The sequence below is a fragment of the Macadamia integrifolia genome, chromosome 2, assembly GCF_013358625.1.
Source record: "Macadamia integrifolia cultivar HAES 741 chromosome 2, SCU_Mint_v3, whole genome shotgun sequence".
Taxonomy (NCBI): Eukaryota; Viridiplantae; Streptophyta; class Magnoliopsida; order Proteales; family Proteaceae; genus Macadamia; species Macadamia integrifolia.
In genome coordinates this window covers 4858019-4872377 of record NC_056558.1, presented here as the reverse complement: position 1 = coordinate 4872377, position 14359 = coordinate 4858019, and the positions used below count along the sequence as shown (strand labels likewise).

The window sequence follows — 14359 nt, the reverse complement described above, 5'->3', positions numbered from 1 at the left end:
AGTCAAAACCTTCATGACTAGAGTCAAAAGGTGGGGAGAATCCAAGACATGGTAGAGCACCGATGCCAACAGTACCAGAGTAGGAGGAAGACCAGAAACTCTGCCGGCATTTCTAACAGCCATGTCAGTGATGTCAGTCAATCTAACATTGGACTCTGACAGAACTGGATTGTCACAACAGCCTGTGGCTTCCAGTTCTGTCTTATTTCTGGACTCAGATTCCTGATCACATCAGGAATCTCCAGTCCAAATCGTGGGGGCTTCTTAGCAGTCTTCTTTTTTCTTTTTTAATTGATTCTGTTACCGTCAGCTAGGCAGGATTAAGATTATTTAATTCGAGTTCAGTTTAGTTGTATTTTCTTTATCATTCAAAGTCGTTGGAGTCACAATAGGACACCCCAATGGCTGGTCGATTGGAGTAGTTCAATTTGTTTTGTTGTTGTATTCTTTATTCATTGTCTAATCAGCAGTAGTTCAGTCTGTTTTGTTTTTGTTTCTTTATTCATTGTTTAATCAAGGTTTGATGACTTCAGTCCTTGATCAATCAGATTGAGTCTTCTCACACGTTATATAGATGTAAGCCTTCAGGCCACCCAATTGATTTTAAGCAATATACAGAGTTCAATATTTCTGAAACACGTTGTTGTTGATTCAGTGGAGCTGCAGTGGATTCAGTGGTGTACCTGGCGGATTCTGAGTGAGTCTTAGGTGGATTCCTAACCTGTTAGCTTTCTATCTTTATTTCTATTCTTCTATTTATCCTGCTAACAGATATTCAGGTCAGATCTAAACAACTTTATATACTGCATGTGCGTTGTCTGTGTTATGAAGTTATGCTTCTGTTTTCATGCTGTACCATATTCTATTGGATTGAATTAGCTTCAGTAGCTTCAGATATCATTCTATTTGATAAAGTCCTGTTCTTGATTTTTTATTTTATTTTTTCTCTTTTTTCTACTATTCGATTACTGAAGTTCTGATTCTGTTTTACCAAAAAAAAGAAGTTCTGATTCTGTTTATTAGAATTCCCTATAGCAGTAAGATTTTTGTAGAACTTACCATCCAGTGGTCAGATTCTGATAAAATTCTGCAGACCTGTTCTGTAAGCAGAAAAGATCCATGGCAGAAATTTTAACCCATTCTAATCTGTTTGACACCTAACTGGCAAGATTCTCTGTTTTTGACCCATTTTTTCTAACCCTGTGATCCTGTTTTCTGATCTGTTAGAATTATTATGTTAGGAGATTAGAAAAGTAAAATAAACTAGTGAAACATTTTGCACATTTAGCAAGGAAATAATCTTATATCCCAAGGCATAAGAGATTAATGGGAGGGGGAAGAATGTGACGAATTTATCAGAAAAGGCGGCGATGCAAACTGAACTTGGCCAACTCAACAACCTAATTTTCTCTGTTTTGCCCATTAACCATCACTGCTTACTTCTGTTAATTTATCTCCATGATTCTTTGACAAGCTTATGAATGTCCTCTCTAATTGGATCCAATAGATTGCTTTCTCTGCCAACTGATATCCTCAAATAAAACATCTACAAAATCAACCAAAACTTCAACTACTTTAGAAAATACCATTGGTAAGCAAGCATTAGCAATGGTAGCAAATTAGAGAAACAACCAGCCATAAGTAAAGTCATTGGACCATAGTTGTCACCAGGGTTTAAAGTATCAGTACGTATCGTGTATCATATCGGTTTCTTTTAAAGGGTTACTATATGATGGGTTTAAAGTATCGATCTCTATCGAATCGTATCGGTATCATCAGGTATCGATATGATATGTGATACCGACACTTTAAACCTAGCGACCCCAGGTGTTGGAAGAGGCCAGGACGCAAGGTGGCCTAGGCGCTTGGATGCCAATTCGTCGCCTAGACAACTATGCATTGGATGGATCTATATGACATTCTCAAAGGAAAATATTACTGAAAAACAAAGAAAAAGTGATGGATAAATGCCATATGGAGATATGCTCAAAAAAAAAAAAAAAGTTTGAGGATTTTGAAGACCTCTCCAATACGACCCATAGCCTGTGAGTCAGAAGCTATAATACTGATTGCTCCCATATCATGCAAGATGTCTTCTGCAGCAATTGTTTCTGCCCGTATCCGAGATTCAGCAAATGCTACATCTTGTGGAATGTTTTTATTGAGATGATGACAGACCATCTGTATGATTTTAGATTAGCTTTGAGATACAGACAGGGTGAAAATACAACACATACTTTTCTGTTTCTTTTTCTTTTAACTTCATACCAACATGTCAAGGTGCTCATCTACAGTATTAGAAGTAAAGGGTCGTGTTGGGTTTGTTGATGATGGTAAGACATTTTTTTCACCACACACTTTGATTATGTCTGGAGCATGGCCACCACCTGCACCTTCACTGTTTCCCAAGATATTAAGTTTCAGATACTTCACAATTAAATGGACTGAAAGACAGAACTAAGTATTAAAATATACATGATTACAGAACTTGATTGTCGTCTTTATAAAGGGTCAAGTACATCTATAATCGAGAAGAAAGTTAAAAAAAATAATAATAAACAATAAATAAAAATAAAAAATCACATCTCTAATAAAATCTTCTGCAGAAATTTTGATTAGTAGTTCTCTCCAGACATTTGTATGATATCTGCATGCTTCCTTTTGTTGTTGTTATTCAACAGAGATGTTAGTAGATTTTTCCTTCAACTTTCAAGCCCTATGGAGACACTGCTGCCAGACTCATATGATTAAGAAACATAAGGTTCCTCCTGATCTACCAAATAGGGGTAGGAAATGGTTTCCATCAACTGAATCAATTGTTCAAGACAAGGAGATTCCCAGCCAAAGACCAAATTACTCAGATTGTCAGAACAATCTAAATGTAATTCAGAGTCGTCATATTGATCCTTGACGACAAATACCACAGGTAAAAATGAGACTTCATAATAAAATAAAATTACAGTTGTATCCCACTCTTCACAATAGCAGTAATAATTCAAATATAGCTACCAAAAAAACATAGAAGCAATTTTTTTCCAGAGAGGGGGAAGAATCTGAGGATGCGCCACCCTGACTTGCATTTGTGCCGTGTATACAGTGAAGGTTAAAAAAATATAGGCTCCCTGCACATAGTTGAATAATATAATTATGCAAACTTTACCTGTGGTAAGTATGGATTGTTCTACTTTTAAATGCTGCAATTGTGTGCTCTACACATCCAGACTCATTCAAGGTGTCAGTATGGATATTAACCTGTTATGATATATTATAGAATCAATGGGAATATCAAACAAAAAACTGGACCAAAAGAATCAAAAAACCAAACTGAAAGAAAAGGCTACCTGAATATCATATTTGTCTCCAATATTTAAACAGTTGTCTATTGCGGCAGGAGTACTTCCCCAATCCTCATGCAGCTTCAGACCCATTGCTCCAGCCCGGATAATTTCAGCTAATCCAGTTTCCTTGGAACTGTTCCCCTATAAGGAGGATAAATTCAAAACAGAAGAAAAGAAATTTTTAACCCCATCCTTCTCCACAACACCCCCCCCCCAAAAAAAAAAAACAAAAGAGTAAGAAACTAAATGGACAATGCAGAACACTAGCCCTACCAATTATAAGGTGATGTTTGCTGCCTCAACACTAAACTTGAGAATAAACAATGACATAACTAGCATGTTGGGGACGCCTCACATATTTTTGACACCATTTCTACCCTTAAATTTCTTAGTTGTAAAAGCACAAAACACCAGTTCCCAGTTTCTGCATGCTATCAACAAGAAGGGTCCATGCTAATCTCTTTCTACCATCCCAATTATTTATTGTCTCCATCTAGATACAAAGAAAACATTTGTTTTATTTAATTCCACGGCTATTATTATAATGGGTATTTTGGTCCATAAGCAAAAATACCTTCCCAAGCGCACACAGAAGCATACCTTCCCAGTGAAGCCAAAGTTCAGAGGCAAGTCATCAGTTGACTGAAGCATAAATTTCATATGCAATGGTGCAGGTGTACAAGTAGTTGCACGTGTCCCAGTGGCAGGTCCCGTTCCCCCTCCTATTAATGTTGTGGTACCTTCATAGAAGTAAAACCTTAGAATTACTTTACTTACTACACCTTGACCTGATAACATCTTCAATATTCTTACAACAATGCATGAATTAAAATCAGTGGAAAGAAAACAAGGAAAATGATTTCATCCTTAAACCTCAGTGGTCAATAACCTCACATACATGTTCCAACGTTACATCATAGCCACCCAGTCCACAGTATAGTAGGGGAGGGGGAGAAAAACATGTTTGACATCAAGATATTGTGCACATTTGGGAAACAATAATTAAAAGGAGAAAATACCTTAATTACTATGTCTATGACTGGTGAATTTTTATCATACATTTAAATTTTTTCCTTTTTATTCCTCAAAAGTTTTTCCCTATTGCAATTTTTTCAGTTTAGTTAAAACTGAAGAAAAGAATGCTAGCTATGTTAGGGATATCCCCACACTCCTATAGTTGGTTTTGATGATAACAAACATATGAAGGTATTTCATAACTTGCCTTCAAGTATTGTTTTGTACAGACTTCACATCAAAGATCAAATTTGATGAATGAAACAAAGAAATGAAGATTGAAGTCATCAAATGAAGTGCATCAACAAGTTTGGATCAATGCTTGAAGAAGGTATTAGAAGAATTCAAGCTTCAAGATGTCAAGCTCAAAGACATGGAATTGCAATCAAGAAGAATGGAAGAAGAAGTGCTAAGAGTAGAAGTCAAGAAAAAGACTTTAAGGTTCAAGTGGAGAAGAAGACCTCTAGGATAGAATGGTTGTTTATATATAATTTGTAAACTTACATATATACGTGCATGCACCTCATGCATTGCATAACATCATACTAGAATGACCTTAGGACATACCTTGACCAAGTATGAAAATCCCTAAGTGGTTAGAAACATATTAGGAAAAATATGTTCTAGTGAAATTCTGTGAAATCCACAATGACCTGACTCAAGGGCATTTTGGGTAACCTTAAAGTTGGTATCAAGATATGAACCCCTCATGGAAGTTGTAGGAAATCAAGTCACGATTCCAATGCAACTGATTTCAGGTCAATTCGAGTTCGGACCAAAAATATATGGTCAAACACTGACGACTGGTCAGTATGATAGCAGTCAAAACACGAAACAGAGACCAACTGGCAACTGCCGCTTGTGATCTGTTGTCCATCAGAGAATGGTAACAGAGACCATCCGGAAACTTCCGGATGGAACCGGCAACTGCCAGATTTAACCAGCAATTGAACCGGCTAGCCGGATAAAATCCAACGGCTATATTCTGAGTCTAACAACTACTTCTTCAAAGAAGAACTCAACTCTCTCCACACAAGTCTTCTCCATTATTTAGCACTTTACAAGCATTGAGAAGACAACAAGATGCATTCTTATATATCATTGCATTTCATACATGCACCGCACGTGGTAACTCAAAACTTTATTCCACTTCTCTCTTTTACACTTGTCTAGACTGTACTCAGGCTAGTGTAGGATACTCTTGTCCTAATAAGATTATAAAGGTGTTTCTCTACCTGTAAAGGAGATTGTAAAGGTGCTTCTCTACCTATAAAGGAGATTGTAAAGTGTCTTTCTACCTTAAAGGAGATTGTAAGGTGTCTCTCTACCTATAAAGGGGATTGTACGGATACTCTTATCCTTAAAATATTGTAAAGGTTTTCCTCCCCACCTACTGTACTGAAAGGGAAGAGCAACTGGAATACCTTATAAGTGGAACTTGTAGGGAGTGGACTAGACTCGGATTGAGTCGACCCACTATAAACCTTGGTATTGTGTGATTGTGTCTATTCTATTATTCAGCAGTTTTTAATTTACAATCACATTTGGGAACCATTAATCGAAAAGATTTAAATTCCCTAGCATAACCTATTCACCCCCCCCCTCTAGGTTATCTTTCAAGCTAACACAGCAATAGATAATCTTTCTGTCATACTAATCCCTCACGCTCAATGCCCCATTTAACAACTGAAAAAGCAAAACACGAGTTTAAAGATATGCTGAAACAGAAATGAAGCATCAAAAAGCAACACGAAAGAGAATATAGCAGTTGTATTAGATTCTTTTTTTTTTTCTAAATTCAGACAATCAGAACAGTTGACATGGGACCAGATGCTGATGGAGGCAAGCACTACAACAAATTTTACAGCCGCAGGCCTAAGAAGAACCAGGCTCATAGTTCTTCAACTGGACCTTTGGGCCAGACCAAGCCCATGGTCTGGGTGTTGCTCATCCACTAAAAACTAGAATTCGTGGGGTGGTTTATGTAGTGTCAATTTTAAGTCTTTAGTAGATACTAATACACTACTAAGATCTTATTGTATTTTCCTTTTATATAAGTTTCTTATCGAACAAGGTATCAGAGGCAGGCCTCAGCGCAACCGTAAGGTTACTCCATTGCGATTTAGTGGTCGCAGTTTCGAGTCAGTAAGCAGCCACCCCGCAAAAAAGCGGGGGTAAGGCAGCATACATTATGACCCCCCTAAGACCCTGCAGTGGCGGGAGCCTTGTGGACTGGGTACACGGTACACCCTTTTTTCCCCTTACTGTACAAGGTACCCACTAAAAGCGAAGTGACACAAGGGAAAAAAACAGTAATGAAACAAAGGAAAAAAATATAGATAAATACAAAAACCACTGAACCAGGAAACCCAGCCCCTCATGCATAGTACTCCTTCAAACACTGGTTGGCCATCTTCTGCTAAATTGATAAATGATCTCAGCACCCACCGGGATGATGTGTTAGTATACCAATAAGAGAGCCTCCATGACCCTCATAAGACAAAGAAAAACACCCCAAACTACCACTGAATTACAAATAAGCTCTACGTACCAAATTCCCCTAACCAGATTTTGAAAACTGGATCAGACGGTTAAGAAACCATAACTGTTGAACAGTCTCAGTTACAGTTTTTTCAACCGCCTAAACCAACTTTGCTGAAAGTAGTCAAAGATCATCTGAACTGACCTGTCGAAATATAAAACTCGAAAGCCAAACAAGCATCAGAGTGAAGAGAATATTTGGTCAAATTTGTAATAACATTAGAAAAGCTTAAAATTTAGTCGTTTGCCGAGACTCATTTTAAACCTTCTCGAAGAATTTAAGGTGGGCGTGAGGGCAACCTCTCCAAAGGATTAGAGCAATATTACATCCCTCTTAGTGCTAATCAACAACCTATAGGCTATATAATATATATCCCCCAACAATCAACTATTTGTTCTTTTTGTGTTCAGAACATCCAAATCAGATGGTAGGACCATGGAACAGTCAAATAAAAGCCAAGACAGTTCACCTTCAGGTTTGCTTTTACAAACACTATGAAAAACCACAGCCGTGAGTTAGCTGTAACGAAGTCCAGTTCCGATTGGCCTCAAGAAAACCCATATGGTGAAGCCACATGAATCTCTGAAAGCACTTCCAAGTCCAGAAAGACTGGTCTGGCTGAAATAGCATCGGTCGACTTTAATTTGAAGGTGCTCCTAAACAAAGGGACATGAAGTCAAAATCTATACAGAAGCAGAGGTTGTCTACGGTCCTCACTAGCTCCAATCAATACCTGATAATCATGGCAACATACAATCAAGGTCGTGTGAACCACCCAGATAGTGATCAGATCAATCAATTCCCAAACTGATTGTGTTAAATCTGCAGTTTCTCTCCTCCAAAATGGACTATGAACCTGTCATCAAAAGTATAGAGAACAAAAGATGTCCACATTGAATGGCTAACTCATTAGATCCTCCACTAGTATTGTCATTTAACTGTGAATCCCCAAACCCGTATTACAACTGCAACAACTGAAATCTGAACTAGAACTTCCTCTCAGAAACATGATTTTTGAGACCTGAAAGCCTAACGCCCTCTTTCACAGGGGAGGGAAGAAAGAGAAAAAGAAAAAGACAAGATACAACTAAGTGAATTATGTACGAAGTCCCAGGCCCTCACCTAAGTGGGCCATTAAGCAACTATTTTTCATTAAAATACCTAAAATATATAAAACATTCATATAAATAAGAAAGGAAAAGAAGTAAAAAAAATATGTAACTCAGCCAAAAAAAATATATTTACAGAAAATACACGTTAAAGAAAATATGTGACAACTGAATCATGTGACCCCCAACATTTCCCTGTGACCCTAAGCCTCAAAGTGTTTTCCTGGTATAAGCCTTACACGCCTTATAAAATTCATACACAATGTCAAATCTACAGCCTCAATTAGGGGTTGGTAATGTTAATTGAAGCCCCATATTTCCATTCCAATACGTATGGTATGATCATCTTGGACCAACCTCCTGTTCGCATCACTTTACTCAATATTAAGAAAGTTAAGGGCCATGGTAATACACAAGGAATAGCCTCACATAAATTAATACGAAGGTGATTACAACAGATTCCTTACAGTAACAAACCAATCACATTTACCCCAAGAAGGTGGTACAACAGACTAAAAGGTCCATATCAACTCCTATATTTTCTATATGCGTGGTGTGGCATGAACAACACCATACTTCTCTTTAATACTAATGCGATTAACCAAAATACAGGGCATGTAGGGTACTTCCAAAGATAAAGAAATCTCACCACTAGCCATTGCTTCGAATACCAACTGCGGACATATAAAGTGGACATGACAATCTACGGCCCCAGCAGTTACAATCATTCCTTCCCCTCCAATAACCTCCGTGTTGACCTGAAATTAAAGAAATACAAGCATAAAAATAAGGCCATCAAAATAATGGGTAACCAATTGCAGACTATTGCTATTTTCACTCCGAGAAGAAACTTACCCCGACAATCATATCAAATGAGACACCGTCCATGACGTCTGGGTTGCCTGCCTTTCCGATACCATGAATCAGTCCTTCTTTAATACCAATATCGGCCTTATATATTCCTGTATAGTCAATAATCACAGCATTTGTGATGACAGTATCCAGACAATCAGATTGTGGATAGCCAGAAGCCTGCCCCATTCCATCCCTTAGGACTTTTCCACCTCCAAATATACATTCATCGCCATAAACAGTATAATCCATTTCGATTTCTCCCAACAATTCAGTGTCGCCAAGCCTAATTATGTCACCAGTTGTAGGCCCATACATTTTAGCATAGGCCTCGCGGGAAATTACCACAGTGAGAGCAGGATTTTCTCCAGCAACACCTTCTCTGCAAAATCAAACCCCTGAAATCAGAATCCCCCATAGCCAGTTCTTCATTCTTTGGTCCCAGATTATCCATGCTAAAAAATTCCAACTATTTTGATAACATGAAACATAACCGGAAAATAGTCCTCAAAAAGTATTGACAACATCAGATTTCCAAACCTGGCATTTGCTTCTGCAGTATGCCTAAAGGCTTTAGAATGTACAGATTCCATCACCTTTGCAGTCCGAGAGACCTCAATAGGACCATCAGCAATGGCATTCCCACCTCTGATCACTTGACGACCTCCAATGCTTACAAGTGTAACCATTTTCGCATCCCCTGGCTGCAAAAGTAAAAATTATTAATTGTATACAACATGGAAGGGATGGAGGATAGGCAGGTAAAGGCCAATTTGCATGCCAAGGGATGCATTTAGAACATTTTTGAAACAGCAGAACACATACGTACACAGACAGAGAGAGAAAATGGAAATGATATATACAACCAGGTAATGACAAGACTTACCTTGTCAAACCAAAGGAAAATTTTACTGGAAATTTTTGGACAAATCCAGGTACAATTTTGACATGGAAAAAGAGAAAAAGAGAGGATAAATATTTTTTTACAGATCAATATCCATGTTAATAAGGGAAATAAAGAACTACTGATGTGGATAATGATTCTGTACTTCGAATTAAAAAACCAAAATAGCGACAACATCCTCAACCATAATCATGAACAAGAAGAAAACCACATGTAAATATGGCAAACCAATTATCCATTATGAACCCTACCTCAAAGCGGACAGCATTTCCGGCAGGAATATTCAACCGCATACTCTTTGCTCTCTCTCGATCAAAAACCAAATATGGGTTCGCCTCAATTAAGTGATAATGGCTTCCAATCTGAAAGCATTAAGGCAAATAGAACGATTTAATTTTTATTTATCAACTTTTAAGTTAGCTATTTCTCAAAAAAATCAGTAATATAACAGTTAATAATTAAGAAGGAAACAGCTAAGTTCCTGTTTCAGACAGCCCCAAAGTATCTAGATAAAATTTAAGTTTTTTCCAACATGAGATATAAAAGCAGCATCCCAATACAGAAGTGAGTTCCTATTCTGCACATAGACTTTAAACTTTAATGGTATTGATGATGTAAAGTAACTAAATTGAGTGAATCAAAATAAAATAAATTCTCAAAATTCTAAAATTTAGAAATTCAATTATTCATTCTAGACAAATCCACGGATTGAACAGATTATTAACTGGCACGGAAAAAATGAAGAACATAGCTAATAGGACAAAGCAAAATTAGAATCAAATAGAAAAAAAATTACAAATGATAAGAAAAAATATTTTGACAGCACCATTAGTCAAAATGAAGACTGATTAATCTTAGTCTAATAAGACAAGGGACTTCCCCATCTAAAGCAAAAAAAAGAATTCAGTGGAAGAAATGATTTTTTTTTTTTTTTTTTTTGAACATATAAATTCATTATCAAGAGAAGAATATACAACAAGAAGTCAACAACCATAATTTTATCCCAACAAGCAAGTGAAGAATATATAGGGGGGAAAACCAATGGTAAAGCCTACAAAAAGAGGAAGCCAAAGCACAAGGGCCAGCCCTCAAAACCCCGGTGGGGAGAAAATAGGGTGGGGGATACAACAAAAGGGCCATCAAGGGGGAGGGGAGATGATAGAAAGAGGTAGACCCCAGGAGACAATAATGAGCCTTTTCCTAGGGGTGTCTCTAACGGAGCGTTGATGAAGGCAGCCAAGCTTAGAGCTCACATGAGTTCGTTATTAGTTCTATCAGCATGACCTACTCCTAAGAAATGAAAATGGGTTGAGAAATGAGTTTGGTATTGGTTCTTCAGTCATCTTACATCTATTGGTCCGGTATTTTAGGGGTGCTTTAGTCCTTCATCAAGGAGTTGGAGTCCCTTATGTCTGCCTTCCTTTGGAAATGATCTGAATTGTCTAGATACCTTCATCCTACCAGCTGGGCTGTTGTTTGTCTTCCCAAGGATGAAGGAGGTAATGGCTTGAGAAGACTTAATTCAGCCGGTATTCTCAAGCTGATCTGAAAGCTTGTGATCAACAAGAAAAGCAATTGGGTTGATTGTGTGTACTCAGGTCTTTTTTGCAATGATTCTATTTGGACTGCTTCTTTCATCTAATGTGCTGCCTGGGTCTAGTGTAAGATTCTAAGAATTCGGCTTTCCAGCCATATAGATGATGGTGCCTCCACCTTCCTTTGGCTTGATCATTAGTACCCTATGGGCATTACTTCTCCATGTTGTTGGAGCTAGAGCCAATACAGTTCAGGCCTTTTCAAGGAGTCCATGGTTGCAGACATCATTAGTCATCATGATTGGGTAACCCCCCACCCTCCCCGCCTTCTTCCTAACCCTATTATCCATTGTCTAGAATGCCTTGCATTCTATTGCCAGAAGGCCTCATGGTAGGTGATAAAATTTTGTTTTGTATGTATCTTATTCGGGTCTTTTTAACTCTAAAGTAGTTTGGGACTTCATCCAATCTCATGGCCCCATGTCCTCTTGGCGCAACGGCGCAAGTTAGTTTGGTTCAAAAGCCACATTCCTCGTCACAGCTTCACTATCTGGCAGACCTTCTCCAACTGCCTCCCAACACAGTCTTTCCTCACTCATCATCAAATTATGGTCTTTCCTTCATGTTGTCTTTGTTGGAATGCATTGGAAGATTATGGTCTCTCCTTCATGATATGGGTAGATATGAAATTTGATTGCAAATCAACTTGTGATGTGGTGGGTAAGTTTGTCTTTGGCGCCACTGTTAACCATTTATGGATGGAGCGCACCTCAGAAAATGATCTTCCAGTTCAAGATCCTTCCAACAGGTTTAGGATTCCATCTCTTTTTTATATCAAAAGCAAGTTATCTTCGATCACCTCTCGTTGTGTTGATTCCCCAAGGAACATGCATATTGTTGTGTCCTAGGGATTGCCTCTCTCCATTCTGCAGCCCCCTCCTCCTCTCCCTGAGGATTGGGTTTTGCTTTGTTAGCCTTGTTGTTCTGTATTGCTCTACTTCTTCCCCCTTAAAGGGCTCTTGTATCTTCTTTCCTCTTTGGTAATGAATTTTTTATTTACCCAAAAAAAAATTGGGTTAAGCTATTAGAAAAGCAATTCCTGAACATAACATAAAATTATACATTTCCCACATGATAAGGGGCAGGTTTTCATCTTGAAACACTCAAATTTGTACACCTCTACATGAAACGTATGCTTCAGATAAGATAGCAATCGTTAGTAATCAAGTAAAGTACAAAGATGCATGAGATGAGATAACAAGTAGGAGATAAGTAACAGATTCCAACCCCACATCCACCCCAAAAGGGGGGGGGGGTGACCGAAAAGATAGTAGTAAATAATCACAAGCTAAATATGCAAACCTGGATTGGTCTGTCAGCAGTGTTAACAACACGAAGACTCACAGCTCTCCTTCCAGCATTGATTGTGATACCTCCAACTCCAAACATTAGTTCCCCAGGAACTATATAGTTTTCGGTTCCCAAAAACTTGTCAAGAGCAGGAACTGCAGAATTGAACTTTTTTCATCAGTACCCATCACAATTCACAACTTATCAGGACCATCTCAAGACTCAGAGACATGTTTGTCTAACCCATTCCTAAAAAACATAAAGAACTATGACAAAGTAGCAAGTAACACAAAACAATACGCACAACCAAGACATAAAGGTTAAGGAGCTTAAGTTTTTGGGGATTCTAAGTCTTTTTAGTACAACTAACGTCTTTTAGGTCCTAAACTCAAGAGTATCATTTAAAGGCAGACAATTCCTTACAGATGGGTCTAATCCTATCCAGGATATGTATTGTTTTCCACTTGTTCCAAGATTTCCTTTTAGGCATCTACAATGGGACAACGACGAAAAATCCAAAGGTTGCAAAACGGAATGTCAACCAATTGAACGTTTCAAAACATACTTGACATTAAACTAATTGTTACTAATATAGAAAGTGCTGTGCTTCACAAGAATCAATCAGCAAGAGTAAACATATCATCAAAACCTATTGTAGAGCCAATTCAACAAGAACCAACCCTACTGGAGGATCGATACACTGATGTCCAGCTGTTAAATCACCTCTTCGAACAGTCTTCAACAGATCAATAAATTTCAAAATAATTGAAATTGAATGGAAATAAAAGAAATAGAAGATATGTAGAAGGATAGATTTGGATTGTGCCCCTCACTCTCTCCCGGGCCTCTGACAGGACACAATATTGCTGCATAGCAAACAAAAACTTTATTGATTTAATTGGGTGTCAAAGCCTCTGGATCAGTAACAATTTATAGGCTGAGCTTGCCTTCCAAAGAAGAAAAAAGAAAAGAAACTATGAATTAGGAAACAATAGGAAAAGGGGAGGAAAAAAAGAGGAGAAATTGATCACAATTGCTAGTTTGCTATAATTGACCCAATACTGTAACTTGCATTATAAACAAAGAGCAGATATTGATCACAATTAATCAACTAAAGGACCAAAGATTTTGTCCAGGAACATGATAAGCCATGCTCGGAATCTAGATGTGAGCAGAAACTTCCACAATGTTTTTCAAAAGTAAACGGAAGCCATACCATTCAAGGCTGGCAGTTGGAAGTCAGATGGGTCCAATCTTCTGATCTGGGAAAAGTATCACATATCTAATATATAGAATATTAAGATATCAATGAGAAAAACAGTATAATTAGCATGCTTGACACATTAGTTACGACTCCACTTCCTCTGATCAAACGAAATTACAGAACTAAAAATGCCTCTGTTAGACTTACTTCCATCTCTTAAAAAAAATAAAAAATAAAAATAAAAAATCATGAGAAGTTCAAAGTCAATGATATACAGCCAACAAATAACATGCATCCCATACAAAGTTCATTCCATTCTCTACCTGGAAGGAAAGAACCATGTAAAGCTAACTCCAAGTTTCCATCGTTTTTAGCAATAGGATCATCAACGGTGATTAATTTTGTTCCATCAGGAAAGGTCCCCTCAACCTAATGAAGAAACAGAAGCTGAGTTCAGTGATTAGATTATCTAGATGCATGATATGAGCTTTGAAGAAGAGGGGGGGGGGGG

At 37.8% G+C, this 14359-nt stretch overlaps 1 protein-coding gene and 1 long non-coding RNA gene across 3 annotated transcripts in view; both read right to left on the bottom strand.

Annotated features, from left to right (window-relative positions):
* Positions 1–14359, bottom strand: part of LOC122094176 (urease-like) — a 32589-nt gene that overhangs the window by 12503 nt on the left and 5727 nt on the right. For both annotated transcript variants that reach the window (XM_042664900.1, XM_042664906.1), the window contains 11 exons: positions 14172–14277; positions 12657–12799; positions 10011–10121; positions 9396–9559; positions 8859–9237; positions 8653–8761; positions 3939–4078; positions 3342–3479; positions 3161–3252; positions 2269–2398; positions 2023–2181 (listed from right to left, as the gene is read on the bottom strand). In XM_042664900.1, coding sequence (XP_042520834.1) covers positions 2023–2181; positions 2269–2398; positions 3161–3252; positions 3342–3479; positions 3939–4078; positions 8653–8761; positions 8859–9237; positions 9396–9559; positions 10011–10121; positions 12657–12799; positions 14172–14277 — 1671 coding nt within the window. The remainder of the gene's footprint in view (positions 1–2022; positions 2182–2268; positions 2399–3160; positions 3253–3341; positions 3480–3938; positions 4079–8652; positions 8762–8858; positions 9238–9395; positions 9560–10010; positions 10122–12656; positions 12800–14171; positions 14278–14359) is intronic.
* On the bottom strand, positions 6215–8646 carry LOC122094210. Its single transcript, XR_006144690.1, has 3 exons — positions 7628–8646; positions 7364–7550; positions 6215–7038 (listed from the first exon to the last, which is right to left on the bottom strand). It is a non-coding gene; the product is annotated as an uncharacterized LOC122094210 (long non-coding RNA).